This window comes from Dama dama, chromosome X (genome assembly GCF_033118175.1).
Source record: "Dama dama isolate Ldn47 chromosome X, ASM3311817v1, whole genome shotgun sequence".
NCBI classification, from domain to species: Eukaryota; Metazoa; Chordata; class Mammalia; order Artiodactyla; family Cervidae; genus Dama; species Dama dama.
Window position 1 is genome coordinate 156236427 of NC_083714.1, and position 24101 is coordinate 156260527.

General features: G+C 42.4%; 1 protein-coding gene across 1 annotated transcript; it reads left to right on the plus strand.

The window, feature by feature from the left end:
* The first annotated feature begins 316 nt into the window (after positions 1-316).
* Positions 317-21546, plus strand: LOC133053081 (ubiquitin-like modifier-activating enzyme 1). Its single transcript, XM_061137890.1, has 25 exons — positions 317-433; positions 551-609; positions 709-877; positions 971-1105; positions 7840-7946; positions 8159-8249; positions 8358-8490; positions 10794-10891; positions 10994-11140; positions 11271-11447; positions 11564-11668; positions 11759-11839; positions 12167-12322; positions 14161-14326; positions 14440-14636; positions 16366-16430; positions 16772-16967; positions 17896-17970; positions 18094-18280; positions 19943-20031; positions 20267-20359; positions 20483-20674; positions 20942-21043; positions 21148-21248; positions 21411-21546. Exons 1-25 carry the CDS (start codon positions 317-319, stop codon positions 21544-21546), a joined length of 3174 nt encoding a protein of 1057 aa, XP_060993873.1.
* The last annotated feature ends 2555 nt before the right edge of the window (positions 21547-24101 follow it).

Consider the following 24101-nt stretch of genomic DNA (forward strand, 5'->3'; position numbering starts at 1 on the left):
GAAAGCATCCCCTTCTCAGCATCTATTCAGCCTGCATGAAACCCAGCCAGACTTCATGATGTAGCCATTGGGTGGTCACTGAGTGTTTAGTCTGTTATCTTCCTGAAGCTTTTCTTTTTTCTGTTCCTAGGGTATGTCAGCTGTCTGAGCTCGGCCTTCTGTTTCCTTCATCTCAGAGTGGCTTTGGTACCTAGCATATTTTCATTTTTCTTTTCTTAAATGAGATTATTAGTACTAAATCCCTTCTCTCCCTCAGAGTTACCATTAACAAAAAAGTCTGCCTACATCTGGCTCATCTCTGACTTTTTTTCTAAAGATGTCTAGCTTGCCACTGTCAAAGAAACAGTGTATGTCTGGGCCTGATTCAAAACCAAGTCCTGATTTCTCCTCCGCTTGTTCTGTAGTGTTCGAAGAGCCATCAGGATCAGCCAGCGTGAGTTTCTCTAAGATAAATCTTAGAGGTGGGATGGTGTTGTGGTTGGTGGGAAAGTATCTCTGTTATTTAAGCTTTTACTTTATCTTGTTGAAACTTTTTTCCCTCCATTCCTAGGGAATGCCAAAAAAGGGCAGTGAAACAGACATAGATGAAGGTCTTTACTCTAGACAGTTGTAAGTGTGACTAAACCTGGTTATATGAAGCCACAGAGGGACACAGAAGATAAAGGAGGGTTAGCCAAGCCCTAACCAAGTCTTCTTCAAATCTTGCAGGTATGTCCTCGGCCATGAGGCTATGAAGCATCTCCAGGCATCCACTGTGCTGGTATCAGGACTTCGGGGCCTAGGGGTGGAGATTGCCAAGAATATCATCCTTGGTGGTGTCAAAGCTGTCACCCTGCATGATGAGGGCACTGCTCAGTGGGCTGACCTCTCGTCCCAGGTATTCTTTCCTGACTCCCTTCCCTTGCCCCGGCACCAAACAGCTCGATCTCTGCATTCACATCACTTTTTTCCTTTCTGTACCTTCTTGTAGTTCTACCTGCGAGAGGAGGACATTGGTAAGAACCGTGCTGAGGCATCACAGCCCTGCCTTGCTGAACTCAACCACTATGTGCCAGTCAGCACCTACACTGGTGCCCTTGTTGAAGACTTTCTTAGTGGTTTCCAGGTATCTTGCAGCATCAACTTGCCTTCCTTTTCTCAGATTCATTTTCTGGTTTGTCCAATATATTTTTTAATGGACTGGGCCTGTGGGTGCTGATACTCTGCTTGGGGTTTCCTAAAGAACTTGGGCACTGGAATTCTTGTTATAGTGGTAGGAACTTACCCTTGTGAATAGGGAAGAAGATTCGGACAAGGACTCTTTCCATATTGTTGCTGAGCAGGGTTAGTTTTGTCCTGTTTTGTTTAGTATTAAAATGGAAAGTAATGAAAGTGTAGTGATTTGGGGTTAAATGCCAGCTTTTACAGAGTATGTGAAAGGGCATACTGGGTTGTAGGCAGGTAGGAGTGGGTGTCCATTTTTCAGAGAAGTGAATTAGTTGGTCTTCAGATTCTGTCCCATTAATACCTCTTTACATTTCTTGTCATAGTCTGGGAATTCATATTTATCTTGCACTTTCACCCTCACTGAGTATTGTTACAGTCTTTGTAGACCGGGACCTGGGGATTAGAGTTGACCAGAAGAGGGAAGCAGGGGACCCAAGTCTCAAAACAAGGTTGCTTTATTTGCAGAAACGCACATTTATATATCTTCATACAAGGCAGCTTTAGGCAGTAAAAAAATGAGCAAAAGCAAAGCCAGGCAAATAGCAATCTTTAAAGGGCCAGAAAGCGTTCCATGTCCTGAATAAAATGGGCATAACTGAATAGATTACATTTAAGTAAAAGGTCACTGAAGAGAGTCACTGAAAGGATTCCAAATAGGTGCCCTTTGTCATGATCTCAGACTTGAGAACTGCATGCAACTTTGCTCATTCCTGTTTTCCAGGAATTGATAAGAGAATAGAGAGTCCTTGAGAAATGACACCCAAAAGAAGAGAATAACATATTGGATCCCTTAAAGTTGAACATCCCCCGATGATTCCCCCTTTTTGATTTGTTCATAATTGGGGGTGACTGTAGACACTTTTGTGAAAAAGGCCCTGACCAATTGAGCTTGTTTAGTTTGAACAATTTTAGTTGAAAGGCATCGGTATACTACAAATGTAATCACCAGGACAGTTATCAGTGTTATAGTTTCAGATCCGATACTACATGTAATGTTTTAAAACCATCCTTGAGGGTCCAGCCCAGATAATTTATCAGTTAGCTGTTCAGCAAAGGTTTCCAAATTGTTGGAAGAGGGGAGACTCTTAGAGAAGGTTTCCAAAATTTTGTTTTGCCACAATTGCACATTTAAGGAAGTGTTATTATGTATATTTTGCAGTTTAAATTTGGTTTGTTCTCAATTGTAAGCATTATGGTTGAACCGAACAGCAGTGATACAATCTTGTGTAGGATTCCAACCACAGTTTAATAATATTTGTTTTAGTAAATCTATTAATTGATCTCCAACCCATTGGATGGCTATTTCTAATTTCTGAATTTTGTCTTGAACTTTTTCGTCTATCTGAACCTGAGTGACCCATATAGAATGAGCATCTTTAGTCCAATTTTGAATAAAGTTTTATGTTTGAACTGAAGTTTGTAAAGCAGTGTCTGCAACAATAGCAGTAGTGCAAATGGCTATTAATCTCAAAATGCCAAGAATCAGCCATCCAATTAACTGCTTAGATCGTCAGAGTAATTTACTGAGTAACTGGGAGGCAAGTCCTGTCATAGGACTTTCTTCCCACTGTCATTGGAGATCTGCTGGCAACCCTAGACTAAGTGGAGATCCAAGAATCGAAAGGGATTTCTTTTTTAGAGAAATAGAGGAATTAAGACAAGTATACAATTTGTAATCTATACAAGTCATAGAAAGTAAAGCCTTATTAAATTTTAAGTTTCCTGTGGCCGTAACAAACGGAAGGGGAACACGAGCTTATATAAAATATGAATGATTATAATGGAAGGAATAGTTACTGTGATTACAGCTAGTCTCTGTGAAATATCTAGTGCAAGTTTCAAGTTTTTCAGTACTCACAGCAAGTCTCCAGATGTCCCAATGTTTAGGTCCAGTCTGTATATTGAGGACAATTCGAGGGCAAGGAGGTGCCATTCCGCCATCAAGCCAGCCAGGGAGTCCTTTGTCATGGAAGTGTTCCATTGAACTGTTGGTAATCTTCCATGTTACTTGAGTAACATAATAACACATAGTACTGTTAATATCATCTGAGCAGTTAGATAACCACATATCATAGGGTCCACAGTCAACAATGGTGTAATTGGCCACAAACATTAACTTCCCTGATTTAGCTTGACATATATCCCAAAAAACAGGAGTGTATTTAAAGTCCTTATAAGTAAACACCTTATATTCCAACTTTTTTCCTTCTCCTAGAGTTTTGGTCGTATTGACATGGTTCTCATAAAAGGACAGGGCAGTAAACAGTCCAAGCAATGTGCGGAAGTTGTTTTTTTGGAGGCAGGACAAAAGTCCACGTTTCTTGAACATGAATACATGATACTGCTGGGCCCATGCGTAAAAGGAAGGATTTACTAGCCTAGAGAGATGTTAATCAATCTGCCTTCTTTCTCAGGATGAGAGGGCCCCTCCAAGTTCCAAGGAAAAGGCATATGTATTGACTTATTAGTGGATTGATCAGTCCTATGTCTGTCCATTTCGTGACCTGCAATAAAGGAGGGTTAGGTATGGCCCAATAAGTGTGCTTAATCAAGTCAGCCTGAGTGGGAGAAGCAAAAGCAAGCATAGCGACAAAAATATTTTCAGGATTCTGAGGAATTCTCTGTTGAGAAACGAGAGTTTCAGCTTGATTAGTAAGGATTTTTATCTGTCCCCAAGTAGGGAAATAAAAGGGCGATGACGTTCAGTGTGGCATTTCTTGGCAGTTTTTAAAGCCACCATGGCTTGTACTGGAAACTCTTCCTTCTGGGGATGTTGCCGTTTCGTCTCTGTCTTGAAGACCAGTGGCTCCCCTGGGGCAGCTCTTCTGAAGAGGGAGCCAACTGATTTCGTTGGATCCAGCTGGAGAAATACAAGCATACCTCTTTTCCCTGTAATAGTAATTTTCCAATTTTTCATTGTTTAGTCAACCCATCTTGATACCAAATAGGCAGAGGAAGGGAGGTGTTCCTTCAATGCCTCAAAATGTTTCTCTGCTTTTGTCAAAATATCTCCTTGTGGTAAGTTTAAAAAATGCAAAACAAAGCTGTATTAATAGTAGTTATAGGATTAAAGAATATATTGTGTTGGAATCTAGTGAAGTCTGCTCTGGATAAGGAGGATAGATGTGTTCCTGTGTGTTCCCCCTTTTTTAATTGTTTTATTTATAGTTTCAGTGTTCAACTGTGTCCTGTGCTTGTGGATTATAAGGAATACTTACAATATGTTTAATAGAAAATGAGTGTAAAAATTGTTGGAATTGTCTAGAATATAGGCAGGGCCATTGTCTGTTTTTATAGAACTAGGTGTTCCCTTTATTGCAAAGCAAGTTAACAGGTGGGTTATAACATGTTGTATAGTTTCACCTCGGAGAGGTGTGGCCCATATAAAAGAAGAATTTGTGTCAGTTGAGACATGTAAGAAGGCAGAGGGAGAAAGTTCAGGTCAATGAGTTATATCTATTTGCCATAGTTCATTGGGTTGTAATCTTCGAGGTTTGATACCTTGTGTAATGGGTTGAAGATGTAGGGGCCTATAAGTAGAGCAGTTATTAATGATTTCTTTAGCATGTCGGTATGGGATTTTCCAAATTTGATGTAATGAGCCAGCATTATTGTGTAATAGAGCATGTTGGCCACATAATATTGACATATAATAGGAGACTTCATCATTTTTTGAGGCAGTACAGTCTATTGATATCGTTTGTGAGGCCCCCTATGATTAGGATAAGGGAGAGAGGAAGCATGTCTCTCTAGGTCTAGAGGGTGTAAAGGTATATAGTATTCTAGAAGGGACTGTTTGAGGAAAAAGAAGAGAATCATTTATGACTGGTATATTGACGGCAGCATTGTTGGATGCTGCCTGGTTTTTGTTGATGGGGACCTGGTGAGTCCCCATCTTTGAGTTTCCTGAAATAAGATTTCTCTCAACATCATATTTAGATTGACCTTTTTTTAGCCCAGTGTGAGAGTTGGACTGTGAAGAAAGCTGAACGCCGAAAAATTGATGCTTTTGAACTGTGGTGTTGGAGAAGACTCTTGAGAGTCCCTTGGACTGCAAGGAGATCCACCCAGTCATCCTAAAGGAGATAAGTCCTGGGTGTTCATTGGAAGGACTGATGCTGAAGCTGAAACTCCAGTACTTTGGCCACCTCATGTGAAGAGTTGACTCATTGGAAAAGACCCTGATGCTGGGAGGGATTGGGGGCAGGAGGAGAAGGGGACGACAGAGGAGGAGATGGCTGGATGGTATTACTGACTCCATGGGCATGAGTTTGACTAAATTGCAGGAGTTTGTGATGCACAGGGAGGCCTGGCGTGCTGTGATTCATGGGGTTGCAAAGAGTCGGACATGACTGAGCGACTGAACTGAACTGAACTGAACTGATCCTCTTATGACAGTGAGGGCAGACTTTTGGAGGCTTTTGAATAGTTTCAATTTGTATATGTGTGTGTGTGTGTGTGTGTGTGTGTGTGTGTGTTAGGGCAATTATTTTAATGGCTCTTATCTCCATAAACAAAACAACTTTCATTTTCCTTTTTAAAGGTAGCAGCCATTGTTTTAGCTAATATTTGCGTTTTCTGAGTTTTTAATCTTAAGTTGTGACAAGCCTTCAAATAATAAGATTCTTGGTCTCATGAATTGGAGCAGTGGCTGTTTGATATTTCTGATTTGCATTCTCATATATAAGCAGTTTTTCTAACTGTATTTTGGCTTCTTCTCTGAGAACATTATGGGAGATGGCAACTCCCAGTCTAGCTAAAAAATCAGCATAGGCTTCATTAGGTCCTTATAATATCTTTGTGTAGCTACCTTTAGGTTCCCCTTGAGGAGTAATTTGATCCCAAGCATCAAGGGCAACTTCTTTCAGTTGTTCATGCAATAAAGGACGGCATTGTATCTGAACTTGCACCGAATCAAATTGCCCTTTACCGGTTAACATTTCAAAAGTAATTTGGTTTTGGGGAGTGCCAGTTCGAGCATTAGAATTGGCATGATCTTGGGCCACATTGTGAAACTATATTATCTACTGAAGATATTTTCTTGGTTTAGGAAGATCTTATATCAAAATTGGCCAACCATAAGGAATAAAATTTTCAATAGAAGATGCCACAGAGTTTAGAAGTTCCTTAGTAAAAGGTGAATAAGGGCCATACATTGTTACAACCTTTTTCATTTGTTGCATGTGAGAAAAACCAGTGCCTTCATATTGAGCTGTTAGTTGCCCTTGAGCATTAATATTTCTTTACACAGGAAAGGCAAGAAGATCATTGGCCTCAGAGACTTGAGATTGCAAAGTCAGTAAATCAGAAAGCCTTCATCGTGAAGAATGAGTGGATCATCTGTATTCATAAAAATGAGTGTGTGTCATGGGCTTATTATTGTCATCAAAAAGTATCGTTGGCTTTAGTGTCAAAGAGAGCAGCAGAAGAATCATCATCAGATTCATTTTGTTTTTTAATTGAGGGGACCTTAGTTTTCGTTCCTGTTACTAGAGGAAGAGGAGTGCTTGGGGTAGCCGGAGCAGGGATGGTGGGAAAGTTTTGAAACATTTTATGTTGCTCTAATTGGGCCTTTTGTAAAGTCTTATCATTTAATTTATATTCGTATAATGAGAGTTACGTTTGTTGATGATTATCGGGGGGCTAGAATTGCCTTGAAATGGCAAGATTATGGCTTTAATGAAGGCCCACAAGGGCCAGAAATCTATTGGAATATTTTCTCTCTGTCTTGTGGTTTGTTTAATTTTTTTTTTTTAACCCAGTTCCAAATTTTTAAATTGGAACTGCTTTCATCAGGGAACCAGGGATTATATTCAACCTCTGTTTGTAGACAAGCCTCTGTCTGCTGATGTGAAACTGAAAGTCCTGAACCTTAAATAAATGATGAAGTAAAGTAGAAAAGTGGTTGGGGCATTCCAGCCATTTGTCACATAACCCTGCAATTACCGAACTCCGTAGGTCCTAACAGTCACTCCATCTGCTTGTCAAGGGCATTCACCAGGTCCCTGTTGGGGCGCGACTTGTCACAGTCTTTGCAGACTGGGACCTGGGGACTGGGGTCAACCAGAATTGGGGTGCAGGCGACCCAGGTCTCGAGTGAAACAAGGGTGCTTTATTTGCAGAAACGCACATTTATATATCTTCATACAAGGCAACTTGTAAGGGAGTAAAAACTTTCAGCAAAAACAAAGCCAAGCACGTAACAGCCTTTAAAGGGCCAGAAAGTATTCCATATCTTGAGTAAGAGGGGTGTAACTGAATAATTACCTTTAAGTAAAATGTCACTGAAGGGAGTCACTGAAAGGAGTCCAAGAAGGTGCTCTTTCTCATGATCTCAGTCCTGAGAACTGTGTGCACCTCTGCTCGTCGCTGGTTTCCAGGAACTGATGAGGAATAGAGAGTCCTTGAGAAATGGCACACAAAAGAAGAGAATAACATATTGGATCCCTGAAAGTTGAACGTCCCCTGACAGAGTATAAAACATGTACTTTATATTTGTAGAAAAGGTCAGAACTAGTAAGCTGGAGCCCTGACCTTCTGCCAGTTCCTGACTTGCCTTTCTCCTTTTTTTTTCCTTCCTCCCCTTCACCTCAGTGCCAGTCATTTTTTCAGTGAGCTGCTTTCTTGTTACAGGTGGTGGTCCTTACCAACTCTCCTTTGGAGGACCAGCTGAAGGTGGGTGAGTTCTGTCACAGGCACGGAATCAAGCTGGTGGTAGCAGACACTCGAGGTCTATTTGGGTGAGTTCCACCTTCTCCCTTTATCCCTAACTCCTTCCTAGGCCAGGCCAAAACCCCCCTGGCTCTCAGTGCCCTAATGATACTCTCAGGAAAACCATGTATACAAGTCTGCATGTCCACCGCTGCCCATACTGCGTAAGCGCTGTCATATTACCAGCATGATGCCTCAGTACCCAAGTTCCAGGTCTCAGTCCTGTTTTCTCCTTTTACAGGCAATTATTCTGTGACTTTGGAGAGGAAATGATCCTCACGGATTCCAATGGGGAACAGCCTCTCACTGCTATGGTTTCTATGGTTACCAAGGTATGGAGTCTGGCCCAAGGCAGGCATGTTTGTAGCCTTGGTCCTTGTCTATGCGCCGGGTACCCTGATTCTACATGTGAGACTTTCTTTAACTTCTCTTCCAACCAGGGCAACCCTGGTATTGTCACTTGCCTGGATGAGTCCCGACACGGATTTGAGAGTGGTGACTTCGTCTCCTTTACAGAAGTTCAGGGCATGAATGAACTCAATGGCATCTGTCCACTAGAGATCAACGTCCTGGGTATGCTAAGCTGGGGGTCAAGAAATGATTACCTAGAACAAAGGGAGAATTGTCCCTGTGGTCATATGTATGTATACTGAATTGCACCACAGACCAAGAGGATATAACTCTCTGATCTCTCACCTGGGATTTACAAGACATGTGTCCATGTAGCCTTAGCTGAGAACTGTGAACTGAACCTAGAAGCAGAAAGATGAATACCGCTAGTATTTGATTCCATTTGGCTCATTGGTTGCACCTCTCTTTTATTTTTTCTTTAACTTTTAGACTGTGTAAATGTAAATTCTGCATTTGCTTTTCCAAGTAATACTTTATCACTGCGCACACACACACCAAAATAATTGCAATTTCATGTGCGTCATAAACCTCTTCAAGCATTAAAAACTAGAAGAGCTTTTTTATTTTATAATTGTCAAATTAAAATTATTTGTTGGGGTTTGGCAGTTACATGTTCTCTACATTTAGATGTGCATCCAAGTACCATTTTGCTTCCACTCAGGCTCTATCATATGTTGTACTTTAGTGGTGACTCTTCTTGCTTTTTGATGTTTGAAATTGTCTTTATTTCAGAATGCCTGATTTTGAAAAAAAAATATTTTTGCAGAGTGTAGCATTCTAGATATAATTGCTTAAAGATGTGGTACTCTTCTTTCCTGCCTGTTTTCCCCCACAAAGTCTCCTGTTCTTATCCTTGTTCCTTCGTATTTAACATTCTTAAATTTTCTACCACTGATCTTAAGAAATGGATTGATGATTATATACCTTAGTAAATTTTGCAATTATGATAGTAGACCTTTGTGTAATTTTCTCGGTGCTTCCTTTCAAATTTATATTACCTCTGAGATCATAGCTTTATCAGATTTGGAATATGTCTGTGCCCTCCCCCACCCCCACCACTTTCTTTCGTCTCAGTACTACTTTCTCAGCCCACTCCCCACTCCATCATCTCTTTGCAGATCTCCAGTTACATGCGTTTTAAGCCACTTTGCTCTTTGGTTTTCTCCATGCTCTTTGTTGTATCATGGATAATTTCTTCTACTTTATTAAATCTACTACTTTTTTCTTGTGTGTTAATTTGTTAAACATACCAAGTATATAAAATCAGCGCACACATGCATGCATGCTAAGTCACCAAAGTTGTGTCCAAGTCTTTGCGACCCTACAGACTGTAGTCTGCCAGGCTCCTCTGTCCGTGGGATTCTGCAGGCAAGAAAACTGGAGTGGAATACCGTTTCCTCCTCCAGGGGATCTTCCCACTGAGGGCTCAAACCTGGGTCTCTTTTAATGTCTCCTGCATTGGCAGGCAAGTTCTTTACAACTAGCACCACCTGTCAAGTCATAAATATATTTCAGGTGTCAACAGAGTTCTCCGTAATCATGAATATAGTACAGAATGATTTGGAAGATATAAAAAAGACATATGGCTGCTTCAAGTGAAAAAATACATGGAATCTAATAAATCCCAACAAAGGTGTGAGGCAGAAAAGCTTTTTAAAGAAATAATATTTCAAAGTTTACAGATTTGATGAAAATTAAAGCCAGAGATTCATGACCTGGAAATTTTTGATGGATGGAAGATAATTGTGGATTTTAGAGGTTCAAGCTGCATTTTCGTGTTCCTTTCATAATTTTTGAGCGTATCTCATTGATGTTGGATCCTTTAAGTGCTTGCTTTACTTTTTGCTCCAGAGTGACATATTGGACATAGAGTACCTATGCTATTGAAGAAATCAGCATTGTGGGGCTTTTTGTTTGTTTGTTTGTTTTTCATTTATTTTTACTAGTTGGAGGCTAATTACTTTACAATATTGTAGTGGTTTTTGTCACACATTGACATGAATTAGCCATGGATTTACATGTATTCCCCATCCCGCTCCCCCCTTCCACCTTCCTCTCTACCCGATCCCTCTGGGTCTTATGAAAGTATTTTAATTGAAGTGCAGTTGACTTAGAATCTTGTGTTAGTTTCTACTTTATAGTAGAACTATACTACTACTATAGTTCTACTATAGTCGAACTACTTTATAGTGGTTTAGTTGTATATACATTCTTTCATGTGTTCCTTTCCACTATAGTTTATCACAGGGAATTGGATATGGTTCCATGTGCTGTACAGCAGGACCTTGTTGTTATCCATCCTGTGTATAATAGTTTGCATCTGCTGATCCCATACTTTGAATCCAAGGGAGAGGTGGGTGGTGAGAGGGAGAGTTGGGTGGTTCTTCCATTCTGGTTTTGGTAGTCCTGTTGATCTTGGGAGGGTGTGAATTGACAGATAAATCTTAATGCTTTTTATCCTCTAGGGCCCTACACCTTTAGTATCTGCGATACCTCAAATTTCTCTGATTATATCTGTGGAGGCATTGTCAGTCAGGTCAAAATAACTAAGAAGATAAGCTTTGTAAGTATGTGCAGGAGGGTGTACTGTAAGGTTCCAGGTATTTCTCACTTCATTTTGTTTTGCTTTTTTAGTTCTGATGTGGTCTTCTCTGTTCTCCACCAGAAATCCTTGCTCAACTCACTGGCAGAGCCAGACTTTGTGATAACAGATTTTTCCAAGTATTCTCGCTCTGCTCAACTGCACATTGGTTTCCAGGCCTTGCACCAGTTCTGTGCTCAGCATGGCAGGTCCCCTCGGCCCCACAGTGAGGTAGGTGGGTGAACAAGCCAGCCTGGGTCCTTGCACCAAAGCTCTACCATTACTGCTTCTGTTTACTTTTTCTACCCCTCCCTCTCCTCACAGTGGCATGACTGGGTCTTTGTTTCTTGTGTCCTACCAGAAGGATGCAGCAGAACTGGTGACCCTAGCAGAGGCTGTGAAGGATCAAGCCCTGCCAGCAGTGCAGCAAGACAGTTTGGATGAAGACCTCATCAGGAAGCTGGCTTACGTGGCTGCTGGGGATCTAGCACCCATGAATGCCTTCATTGGGGGCTTGGCTGCTCAGGAGGTTATGAAGGTAGGTGTGGGTAGAAGGATAGTGGTGGAGTGGGCTCGGTTTCTTTCTGACTCTGCTACTTGCTGTCGGGCTCTGATTAACCAGAGATCACTTCCCCTTTCTTACCTCCTCGTCAGGCCTGCTCTGGAAAGTTTATGCCTATTATGCAGTGGCTGTACTTTGATGCCCTTGAGTGTCTCCCTGAGGACCAGGAGGCTCTTTCAGAGGACAAATGCCTTCCAGTATGTGATGGGGGCCCACAGAGAAGGTATTACTTTGGTCCTCTCCGGTGTACAATTTCTCTAATCCTCTCCTCCCTTCACATGACGCAGTGCCAGAACCGTTATGATGGGCAGGTGGCTGTATTTGGCTCCGGCCTGCAAGAGAAACTGGGCAAGCAGAGATACTTCTTGGTGAGAACTCCTATTGGGAACAAGCTCCTTTTATTTATCCTAGCTCTGGCCACCTCTTCTGGAGTCTTTGCCTTAGAAGGGAGGGTGTTTGATTGTACCCTCATCTCTTTTGTTTAGCATTTTGTTTTCATACCAGTTCCTTTGTTCCTGGTCTTCTGCCTCTTTCCTGATGACCTTGCGTTTTAATACTCTTGGAATTTAAATATTCAATACTAGAGTCTCTTGCCCAGCCCTCTCTTACAGTCTCCAGGAGGAATAGGACTGGGGTGGCTTTGTTACCCGAGTGCCCCTAACCATTACCTGTCTGTCTTCTTGACTGCCTCCCAGGTGGGCGCAGGGGCCATTGGCTGTGAACTGCTCAAGAACTTTGCCATGATTGGGCTAGGTTGTGGGGATGGTGGGTCAATCACAGTAACAGACATGGACATCATCGAGAAGTCAAATCTGAACCGACAGTTTCTGTTCCGTCCTTGGGACGTCACGGTGAGTGAGATGGACAGGGTTAAGTTGTTGGGTTTTTCTCCTTTTCTTTGTTATCCGTCATGCTAACTTAGGTCTCTTTTGTTTACCCCTTTCCTTCAGCTCCTCCCTTATTTTTTCTCTATGGTTCAGTCTTTGAGCAGACAGTCACTGAGTACTTATATCTTGCATTTGTCATTTTGCATCTCTCCCTACTTTTTTTCCTTTGATTTTTAGTTATGGCTTATGTGAGACTACAGAAGCTAGGATATAGAGGGAAGTTTTATGTAAAAGTCAGGGTTATTTTTTGCGTGCTAAGTGTCTGCCTTTCGTTTTATCATGCAGATACTAGGCACTGCTTTGATAGTTGAGATATATAAGAACATAGAGAAGTTTCTGCTCTTCTCTGATGCAGTGACATAACATTGAGAGTTTCTCAAAATTCAGTGGAGGTAGATAGCACTGTTTCCTCAAGTCCATAGATGTTTCAAGATTTACTAGGACACTATTTTGCTTTTATTTTCATTTCACCAGCTGAATGGTGAATCTCCCTCTCTACTTTGAAAAGCTGTCTGACAAGGACACAGGGTTTTCCAAATGACTCGATCAGTGTATGATGGTACAGAATTGTGCATTAAGGAAATTCACTTTCAATTCAAAAGGAATTGAAAACCAGTGAATGTTGATATGGATTCCACATTTCACCTTGCAGTTACATTTGTAAACACCTGTCAAGTTTTCTGTAGTTTTAAAATATCACCTAAAAATTGTTAACTGAAACATTTTTTGTAAGGCCGAATATTCCTTAGGTTCATTTAAACAAAATATATAATGCATTGACTGCAGTAGTTATGAAAATTCATCTGTCTTCTAAAATAGCTTAAGAGAAATGTGCAGAACTGTAAATACACTTGAAACCTGTCTTAAAGTCTTCATGTTGCAGTGTTTTTCTTAATGATGGTGTTATGTAATGGAATTATCATAGTCTTAAGCAGACTAATATTATTTAAACCTTTCTCTGTTTAAATGTCTAATGTAGGAAATAGTGATGGCTTTGCATCACATTAAAAAACAATCCTTTTTAAGACCTCTACATTTTCAACTGCTAGAATGGATAAATACTAATAGCAAAATGTATAGTTTGAACATGGGGTGAAAAATAATGTTTTAGGGTAAGAATCATTATCAAGATAAAGAACAAAGTGTCATGAGAGGGTAGTTTGCAATGTGGTAAAAAAGGTCTCATTGGAAAGGTGACATTTCCACAGAGAATTAAAAAGGAGAGAGGTGGAGTGGAAGAAATCTCAGGAAAGAATATACTATGTAAAGGTAGCAGCATGAGGAAAATCTCAAGGCTGAAATATTTTTTCTGTGGTTAAGAGATAGAGACGGTGGGAGATCATAGGAATAGAGAAACTTGTAAAAGTAATAGGGGCCACTTCATCTTATCCTTAGTTGAAATTAGGAAGTGATAGAGGGTTTTGAACAGAAGAGGAACTTGAGCTAATACAGGGTTTCAGAGGATCCTGGTTTTGTAAACCAGACGATCTTGGTTTTCTTTCAGTGAACACACCCCATGTGCATTCTGGGTGCTGGTAACTAAAACTAACAATACGTGTTGGGTAGATAGAAGAAACAGGTGCTCGACCCATTGTCTCCTGTTGGATCACTGTTTTCTTTTTAAGCCCTGTTGCCCATTTGTTTCAGCCTCAGCTATGTGGCATTTGTCATATGCCACCGAGCCCCTGAAGTCACAGTGTTGGTCTTGTGCATCATTACTTAATCAGTTTCCAGAATAGGCCTGCACAGGTGAGTTGGGTGATTATATGGATGACAGTTCTGTTTCCTCTGCCACTACCCAGAAGTCAAAGTCTGATACAGCTGCTGCAGCTGTGAGCCAAATAAATCCACACATCCGGGTCATAAGCCATCAGAACCGTGTGGGCCCTGAGACAGAGCATGTGTATGATGATGACTTCTTCCAAAACCTGGATGGTGTGGCCAATGCCCTGGACAATGTGGACGCCCGTAAGTGTTGTGCATGGGTGAGAACCAGGACAGAGCCATGTTTGTGTTTTGGGGAGGGAGTGTCATCTGTACTGATGTTTACTTCCCCTTCATCTGTTGACTCTTTGCCGCAGGCATGTACATGGACCGCCGTTGTGTTTACTACCGTAAGCCACTTCTGGAGTCAGGAACACTGGGAACCAAGGGTAATGTACAAGTGGTTATCCCCTTCCTGACAGAGTCATACAGCTCCAGCCAGGACCCTCCTGAGAAGTCCATCCCCATCTGCACGCTGAAGAACTTCCCGAATGCCATCGAGCACACATTGCAGGTGATCAGCTGTGGGGGTAGAAAGAGGTAGAACAGACAGGCATCTAGACAATGCCAAGCTCTTTTTATTCCAGTCATGCAAGCCTCAGTGTATATAAGATGTGCCCTCCCTTCAAATCTCCTTCATTCATTTTAGACCTACAACCCTAACCTTTTTGGAATGCTTTTTCTTAACTTGGGAATTTTATATTGGAAACATACAGGGAAGTATTATGTATACTATGTAAAACATTTTACTTAAGAAGCATGAATCTAAGATGTGAAGATGTCTGTCTTTGTGTAGAGGATACTGTTTTCTTGCTAAACAAAATCAACTTCTTAATATCAGCTCTGCTCGTTATTTAAACCCCTCTCTACTCAGTACATATTTACGACTAACATTTTGATTTTTGTCCAGAACACATTTAGCAGTTTGTTTGTCAGAATAATTGTTTATATAGTGTGTGTGTACATATGTGTGTGTGTGTGTGTGTGTATATATATATATATATATATATATATGTATGTATATATAAGAGCATATCTGTCATCTAGATTGACAATATAAAAGCCTCCCTTTTGCAGCCACTCAGAACCTGGCCCGAATCCCATCTTCTTTTTGGTCCCAAAATAACCATCATTTTATCAAAATAATTCCTAATGCAGTTTTTGAGGATGTTTAGGAAGTATGGGAGTAGTAAGAAAATGAGAAGAAACAGTTTAATCTGTCACTTTTCCTCTCAGGATGAGTTTTAACTTACAGACTCAGTACACAGTGTGTCTCTCCGCCTGTCCATGCCTCCCATGTTTGTGTGTGTATGTATATATTTATAGTTAGAGACTATATATCTATAGTTAGAGACAGAAGGAGAGGTAGTAAGATGTGTTGGAGTGTGTGTCTGTTTGTTTCAATATGTAAAACCTTTGCAAGATTATGGTTCTGTTACTTTGTTTCTTTCTACTAACATACAGAGAGGCCAGTAAAAGGGCTTTTGAAAGGAATACTGGTTTGATACTTGGACTTAAGTTCTTCATGCTTCAGATCCCTTATCTGTAAAACAGAAGTGAAAGTAGTAACTCTCACAGGACTTTTGTAAAGAAGTTACATTTGGTATGTCCTTGTGACATTCAAAATAAGTTTAAAATATATACTTGTGTGCTTATTCTATGATATTAATTCCTTGAGGTGTAGATACTAGTGATACAGAATTTTGAAATGAGGATATAAAAGTCAAGATGTACCTGAAGGTCACACAAGTGTGGCAGAGCTGGCACTTGAATCTGGATCTCCACCAACAGGATGGTTTACACCACTTTGCCTGGGACTATATTATCTCTTTAATTCTCCAGGAAAAGTGCTATTATTATTTTCTGCACAGGCCCTGCAAGATCATTGTAGAGAGATCATTCATGTTTTATTCTTGGTGTGAACTTTTTTTTTTTTTTTAATTTGAGGCATGACATACCTTGGGTAACGTGTTCAGCCTCAGAATAAGTTTACCACAGACTTACACTTGTGTAGGAATCTGCCCAGATTAACATCATTGATTTTTAAATGGAATGGTGGGTGTTTAAAAGTTTGAGGAGTCCCACTGGGATGGGTTCATTCCTGTTTTCCCATAGCAGCCGTGGTTTTCCTGTTGACTGTATTTCCCTGATGATCTCTCTAATGCCTGCAGAAACTTAACTTTGTTTCTCATACCTCATTTGTTTCCCGTATCTCAGTGTAATGTTTTCTGCTCTGTCTGCAGTGGGCTCGGGATGAGTTTGAAGGCCTTTTCAAGCAGCCAGCAGAAAATGTCAACCAATACCTTACGTGAGTACTTTGGTGCAAGTGCCTGCTCACCCTGTCTCTGGCCTGTCAGTCAAAGCATTTTGTGACCATTTAACAGTTAGGACCTACTGTACTTTTTTTTTTTTGGTGGGGGGAGGGTCAGGGACATACCAGGTATCACACAGTGGTGTGTGGACACTCAGGGATTGTATCCATACCCCCTGTGGTGGAAGCACAGGGAATTCCCTGGTCTACTTTCTGAATAAATTAGTGGTTGCTTGGGCCTTATACCTTTGGAAGTCAGGACTGACTTTCGCAGATATAAGCTTACTCCTGGAATCACTGTGTAATTCTGCATTGGTTTCCCTTCTGATTCTTGATAGAGACGCCAAGTTTGTGGAACGAACGCTGTGCCTGGCAGGCACCCAGCCTCTGGAGGTGCTGGAGGCCGTGCAGCGCAGCTTAGTGCTGCAACGGCCACAATCGTGGGCTGACTGTGTGACCTGGGCGTACTATCACTGGCACACCCAGTACTCCAACAACATCAGACAGCTGCTGCATAACTTTCCTCCTAACCAGGTAGTAACACAGTTGCAGGGACCATTTGTCAGAACCGTTTTACTGGGAACAGCCTGCCCCAGGGTTTTTTTAATATTTTTTAATGTATTTTTAAATGGAGGGTTGTTGCTTTACACTATTGTGTTGGCTTCTGCCATGCTTTTGACATGATTCATTCCAGTTAATTCAGTTGTGTCAAGCTTAGCAAGGCTTTGAGAGCTCTTAAAATGAATAAGCAAATGATTTTTGAGGTCAAAGACTGCTACCATTCTCCTCTAATGCCCAGTCAAACTTTTCTTCTAGCTGTCAGATACTTGGTATCAGTTTCCTTTAGACGTAGGATGTGTCATTCCAGATTCCCAGTCAAGACTGTCAAAACTGTAGAAGAAAAAATTCGGAGTTAATGGCATAGAATCTAGCTGTGTTCTCTTGGCACAAGTTACGCAGTTGCTCTCTGCACCTCAGTATACTCATGGAATTAGGAATAGTGATGACCTAATTTCATGAGAGTTTTGTGAAGGTTAATTGCTCTTTGTTAAGTTAGTAAATTAATTTGTTAGTACAGTGCCTGGTGGGCTTCCCTGGTGTCTCAGTGACAAAGAATCTGCCTCAAGTGCAGGAGACCTGGGTTCGATCCCTGGGTCAAGAAGATCCCCTGGCAAAGGGAATGGCTACTCAGGCCAGTATTCTTGTCTGGAGACTCCCATGGACAGAGGAGCCTGGCGTGCTGCAGTCCATGGGGTCCCAAAGAGTTGAACATGACTTAGCATCTGAACAAGAAGAGCACAGTGGCTGGCAGTCTGTAAAAGTTTCATAAATACCTATCTGGTAGAAAATGAGTGTCAAAGTATAGTGAGTTGGGCCTTCTGGGACTGAAAATGAGGAGTTGTGGTTATCAGAGAGACTTCTTGTGGCAGGGTCTGCTCCCCTAAATCTTTCTGTCTTCTAGCTTACAGGTTCAGGAGCCCCTTTCTGGTCCGGGCCTAAACGCTGCCCACACCCACTCATCTTTGATGTCAACAATGTAAGTCTACTCTCCTGGGTCTCCTGCAGTTGGGTGGAAAGTCGCTGAATGGGTGGTAAGGAGGCTGAGCCTCCGTAGGGGAGTACAGATGTTCTTTCCCTTCCTTACCTTGCCTTCTCTTAGCCCCTGCATCTGGACTACGTGATAGCTGCTGCCAACCTGTTTGCCCAGACCTACGGGATGATGGGCTCTCAGGACCGGAGTGCTGTCACCATACTCATTCAGTCTATGCAGGTCCCTGAGTTCACCCCGAAGTCTGGCGTCAGGATCCAAGTTTCTGACCAGGAGCTGCAAACCAGTTTCTCCGTTGGTGAGATACTTTAGCTGGGCTGGAGCCACCACGCTACTGTGGCCCATGTCCATGCAAGCCTCCTGCACACTGATATTTTGCCCCTGGCTCTGCTCTGAGATCTCCTGTCTGAGATTGATCCACCGCCCTCTTTCCTTCTTCAGTTTCCAGTGGGCTGGATGGAGACAAATTCTCTCTCGCGCTACTTCTTTCTTCTCCCTCTCTGAGTGGACCATGTCTTTTCTTTGTGTTTTTTTTTTTTTTTCTCTTTGTTTTGTTCTATTTTCCGTACTACTTTTTGTGTGCTTCTGAGGTAGAAATGGATATGATTTCCACCAGTAGTCTCTCTGCCTGATTTCTTCCCTGGTTCATCTTGACAGATCTCCTCATCTGCATCCCTACTTCTCTCTGATATGTATCTTTAACCTGTTATTAATCTGTGTGTATGTCTTTCTTCATCTCTCTCTCAATATATTCCTCATCTCTCCATCTGTAACTGTCCCCCAACTCAAAATTCCATGTCTCCCCTCCCCACCTCGTGTTCTAGAAGTCCTTGCCTACATTTTATCTTGTTTGTATCCCTCAGTTTCTTCCTTTGTATGTCTGTCGTCTCCTCTTACATCTTTTGCATTTTGTGTCTGAAATAGCTACTCTCTCACATTCCTGTTTGTATAGTTCTCTTTATGCATTTCCCTACCTGTCTCCCCTTCAGGTACTTTCTACTGTCTTCTTTCCTGTACACTTTTTTTTTAAACTGCACTGTTTATGCCCCTCCTTCCTTCTCAGATATGTCCTGTTTATCCCATTTCACTACTCTCTTCTTTCCTATCGGTGCATTTCCCTGCAATATTCCTTTCTGTAACTTTTATCCCCTGGTCTCCTGTTTGCTTTTGCGTCTTCCTTCTTATCTCCCCTTGTCTGTGTCGTTCTTCTTTAAGATGTCTTATTTTATGTTCTCATTGACATCCTGCGTTTGTTTGTTTAATATTTTGGTAAAAAACACAAGAGATTTACCATCTTAATCATGTTTAAAACTATGCTTAAGTAATATTAAATACAGTCACATTGTACAGGAAATTTCTAGAACTTAACTTGCAAATCTTAAACTCTATACCCATCAAACAGTAACACCCCAGTCCCCTTCCCCTCTGCCTCTGGCAAACACTAAGGTATACTCCGTGTCTGTGATTTTGATTTTTAGGTAACCTTATGCAGTACTTGCCTTTCTACCTCTGGCTAAGCATGTAGTTCTGAGGCCATTTGTGCTGTTAAACTGCCAGGATTTCAAATGTTCCTCTTTAAGGAGACTTAATGTTTCACTGAATTGATAGACCACGTTTTTGTATACACTCATTCATCAGTGAGCAACCTGGGTTGCATCCATCTTTATTGAAAATAGTTTTGCTGTCTAAACCTTTCTTAGTGTCTCAGTCGTTGTCCCTCAGTGTCTCTAGTTATGCTCCTTTTCACGTCCCACACACCTGTCTACTTCTTTTCTCTTTGGGGTGTTTCTGCCTTATCTTTCCTGCTTCCTTTTACTCTCTCACGTGATGTCTCTCCTTTTTAAATCCTTGATCTGCGTGAACTTCTCTGCCTTACTTTGGACTCCTGCTTTCACCTCAGACCCTGGCCTGGAATCTAATGTGTATCTGAGGACTGACATGTACTACCTCCTCTTGGCAGATGATAACCGCCTACAGGAGCTCAAGGCCATGCTGCCAACCCCAGAGAGCCTTTCTGGGTTCAGGATGTACCCCATCAACTTTGAGAAGGTGCTTGGGAGAGGGGTGCCCTCAGCAGGATAGGAGGATAGGCTGAGCCATCTTTAGCTTTTGTGGGGTTACACGCCTACCATATGGCCCATTTTTTTTTTGGTGGTCTGGGACATCTTTGGCTGCATTGGCAGGTAATGGGGAAAAATAGATGTTGGTCCGTAGTACTATCTAGAAAGCCTTTTGCTCCTGATCTGCTTCCTCTATTCTTCCTCTTGTCTCCACTCAACAACAGGATGATGACACCAACTTCCACATGGATTTCATTGTGGCTGCATCCAATCTCCGGGCAGAGAACTATAACATTCCCCTCGCAGACCGGCATAAGGTAACAAAAATTTGGATCTAACCTTGAACCCTTTCTAAATTTGAATCTGCCACATATGACCTTTTCAGTGGGCTGTCAACTTCTCTTAACAATCACCTCTGCTCGTCACATTCTGTGTCATAGAGCAAGCTGATTGCAGGGAAGATCATCCCAGCCATTGCTACAACCACAGCAGCTGTAGTTGGCCTTGTATGTCTGGAGCTGTACAAAGTGGTACAGGGACACCAACAGCTTGAGTCCTATAAGAATAGCTTCATCAACTTGGCCCTGCCCTTTTTCTGCTTCTCTGGGCCCCTTGCCCCACCCCGTCACCAGGTAAATTCTTGTATTTATGGGAACCTTCGGTATCACGCATCAGTGAGTGACACATGTATGTATATGAGTGGGCAGTATATGTATCTTATCCTTGGAGAACTGGCTCTGGTTTTCATCATTCTGGAGGTTTGCTTTAATTTTGTGCACCCCGTGTTCACTGTTGGAACCTGTGCACTGTGGAAATGAAACTCTCATATCTGTGATTTAAAGAGGAGAGTGTAACCTCGGCTTGTCCCCTGATTTACTCTGCTGTGCTTTATCCTGCAGTTTTATAACCAAGAGTGGACACTTTGGGATCGCTTTGAGGTCCAGGGGCTGCAGCCTAATGGTAAAGAGATGACCCTCAAGCAGTTCCTTGACCATTTTAAGGTAAGACTCCTTCTTCACTTACTACACGTAGGGTAGTGCTTGTCCAGGTCCTTGGTATTGTCCATCCTAGTGACACCGTGGCCCCTCCTTTCTACTATCTTCAGACAGAGCACAAATTGGAGATCACCATGCTATCCCAAGGTGTATCCATGCTCTACTCCTTTTTCATGCCACCCAGCAAGCTGAAGGAGCGGATGGATCAATCGTGAGTTGGGCTCACTGGGCAGGGAGAAATGTTCTGGTCCTGTCTCGGCTAGGAAGCATCAGCTATCTATGCAACTCATGTTTACCGTTTTCCTTAGTTATTTGCCCCTTTATGTCCTTTCCTCTTTTTCTACTTACCTGACCCTGTTATTCCTCATACTAGGATGACAGAAATTGTGAGTCGAGTATCAAAGCAAAAGCTGGGACACCACGTGCAAGCATTGGTGCTTGAGCTGTGCTGCAGTGATGAGGATGGCAAAGATGTGGAGGTTCCTTATGTACGATACACCATTCGCTAATTCCTTTATGCGCCTCTTCCATGTTTTCAGTCAGCTCAACTTTCTGGCATAAGCTGAGCCTTACGTCCTTTTGAGAATTTCTTGTTGCTGCTTGCTGTGTGTAGTGTTGGGATTCTTAATAAAGAGGAGTTCATTCAAGCGTGTCCTATCCTACCTTTGGCAGAGGCCCGAACCTAGTTGTCTTCAGAAGGAGCAGGTTCACATATTAATCCAAAAAGCTCCGCACTGCACCCGTGTGGAATTTCTCTCAAATTCAGGGTTATCAGATAAGATTACATCCAGTTGTTCTGCCGGATGCTTGCCTTGGTCCATTTTCCTCCTGTCCTCTGCTTACAGAGAAATAGAGACATTCTAGGTTGGATGTAGAGCATATCTAGTCTTACCGCTTACATTAAATCTGGTTGAAGTTCTACTCCCTTCCCTTCCCACAAGTATCTTGCCATAGCAGTTTTCAAGGTGGTAGACTCTGGGTCTGGATTATGGGTCTGAATTCTAAATCTTGCCAGAGTGAATATTCTTTGTTTCATCTCTTGAATCATCAGATGAAGAGTTGTTTGGAAGAATAAAAAGATTTTATTAATACCTATAAGTGTTGCAAGTAGTATTGCACATGGTTTTTTTTTTTTTTCAGTGAGAATATACAGAGCTTGGTCTTCTTCTAGCTTACTTGCACTCAGATGGTTTATAACCATGCTTTTTACCTGTGCGGGAGCCTCATCTTAAGCTCTGCTCAACTGTTTAATGTCCTTAAGATGTCTCGTACACTTAGGAAGAAATTATTGACCAGACAAGAAATGTCCCTTTGTGCTGTGCCCTGCTTCCCTCATCTGTGGGTCTCCCTGTTTTTCCCTTGAATATCAGCAGACTGGGGAGACGTAAAGGAGTTTTTCTCATAGGTCAGCAGTGAGAGTACCAACAGTGGCCGCACAAACACTGTCAAGCACACCAGGCACACTGTCCAGATGGCTGAAGAAATGAGTGTTTTCACCTGCCACCGTGTCCCTTCCTTACCCTCTGGTACCAGCTTGGGTTCTTAAAGGTAACTACTCATACCCTCTGTATGTCATCCAGATATGTAAGACCCTTGTTCTTAACACACCGCTTGGAAACATCCCTTATTCTTCCACTCAAACCTGGGTATTGCAGCTAGCTCAGCCAGTCCATCAACCAGGCAGGCCTGTCCAAATCCGGGCTACTGTCTGGGCCGTCTACAGGCCAGACACTGTGTATGTGTCCTTGACTCTTCAGGGCCACACTATTAATCTGCTGGGTGACCTCAGTTCTTCCATATGTTCTTTTTGTTCCCAGAAAACCTCGGACACAAAGAACAGAATTTCTTTACCTCTGGTGTCTTACTGAATGGCAGTGTTATTTGCCAAGCTTAAAACAAGAAGTTTCTCCAGGATAGGTGCTTTTACATCATCGTTGCTCTACATTACTGAAGACACTAACATTTGTCCACTGTTTCCATCATCGTAGTGTTCGAAGGTTACCTAGAAACTGTATTCTTCTCTTTTTTCCACTCTCACAGGTTCAGATCCTCTAGCACAGGATTGTGGGACTGTCCGGACAAATAGTTCTGTTGCTCAGCACTGTAACGCTTAAACCTCGTGTGGTTGTGTAGCACTTGAACTGAGGCTGCCACTACTGATTAACTTAATGCTTCATTTTTTTTGTAAATTGAAGCATCTACATATAGAAAGGGGCTATGCACTGAAAAGAAAAACGTCCCTGCTCCTCGGCCTTCATGTAGATCAACTTGTGAATCACTCAAGTCATACACACTGCCAAGGATGAGACCCAAGAATTCACGTGACGACTACCAGGCTGAGCAATGGGGCATCTTCAGAAGGACCACTATTACCTAGTCCCTGGAAATGAATACCAGCAGGCTCTGAACTGACCCCAGGGCCTTCCCTGTCTCCTACTGCCCCAAGGTCCCTTAGGACAAGCAGCCAGCCCACCATCCTTGCTTCCTACCTGTTCCCTCCCTCACAGGCACACGCTGGCAGAGGGGCACACATGTACACCCCACACCTGCGCTTTCCTCACCTTTCTGTACTGCCAGGGAGGTTGCCAAGTGCCTGGAGGCATTCCACACTCACCCCCTGTCTCTGCTAGGGTGCCTGGGGTTTCACACAGACAGCCTACCTTAGCACGTCTCACATTTTGTGTCGCATCATGCCAGTGTATGCCACCCTTGGGAAGGGAGCATGCTGCCGGATGGGCTGATCCTGGGCAGCACAGGCCCAGGACCTTCCCGGGTATCCTTCTCAGGTGTGTGGAACAAGTCTCCAGTGCAGCAGGCTCTCTGTGCCTCTTCCTCCTTCAGGTCTCTGCCCTCTCTTCAGGACCTTAGCGTCCTTACCATCCTGGGTCCTACTGTCGCCACGTCCACCATTTCCACAGACTGGCACATTTCCCCACAGACTGGCATTTTCCCCACAGACTGAGCGGTCCACAAGCAGTGGTTTCAAATTCCCACCCCATCTGATTTGCTCTGGGTGAATCCTCACACCTTACAACCCCAACACAAGAAAACACAGTAGAAATTA

What these genes read in the sequence shown, in the direction of transcription:
- LOC133053081 (XM_061137890.1), top strand. Translation starts at nt 317, where the DNA reads ATGTCTAGCTTGCCACTGTCAAAGAAACAGTGTATGTCTGGGCCTGAT. An exon ending in GGGCTGACCTCTCGTCCCAG is followed by an intron (nt 878 to 970) that starts GTATTCTTTCCT and finishes ACCTTCTTGTAG; the next exon opens with TTCTACCTGCGAGAGGAGGA. An exon ending in ACTTTCTTAGTGGTTTCCAG is followed by an intron (nt 1,106 to 7,839) that starts GTATCTTGCAGC and finishes TTCTTGTTACAG; the next exon opens with GTGGTGGTCCTTACCAACTC.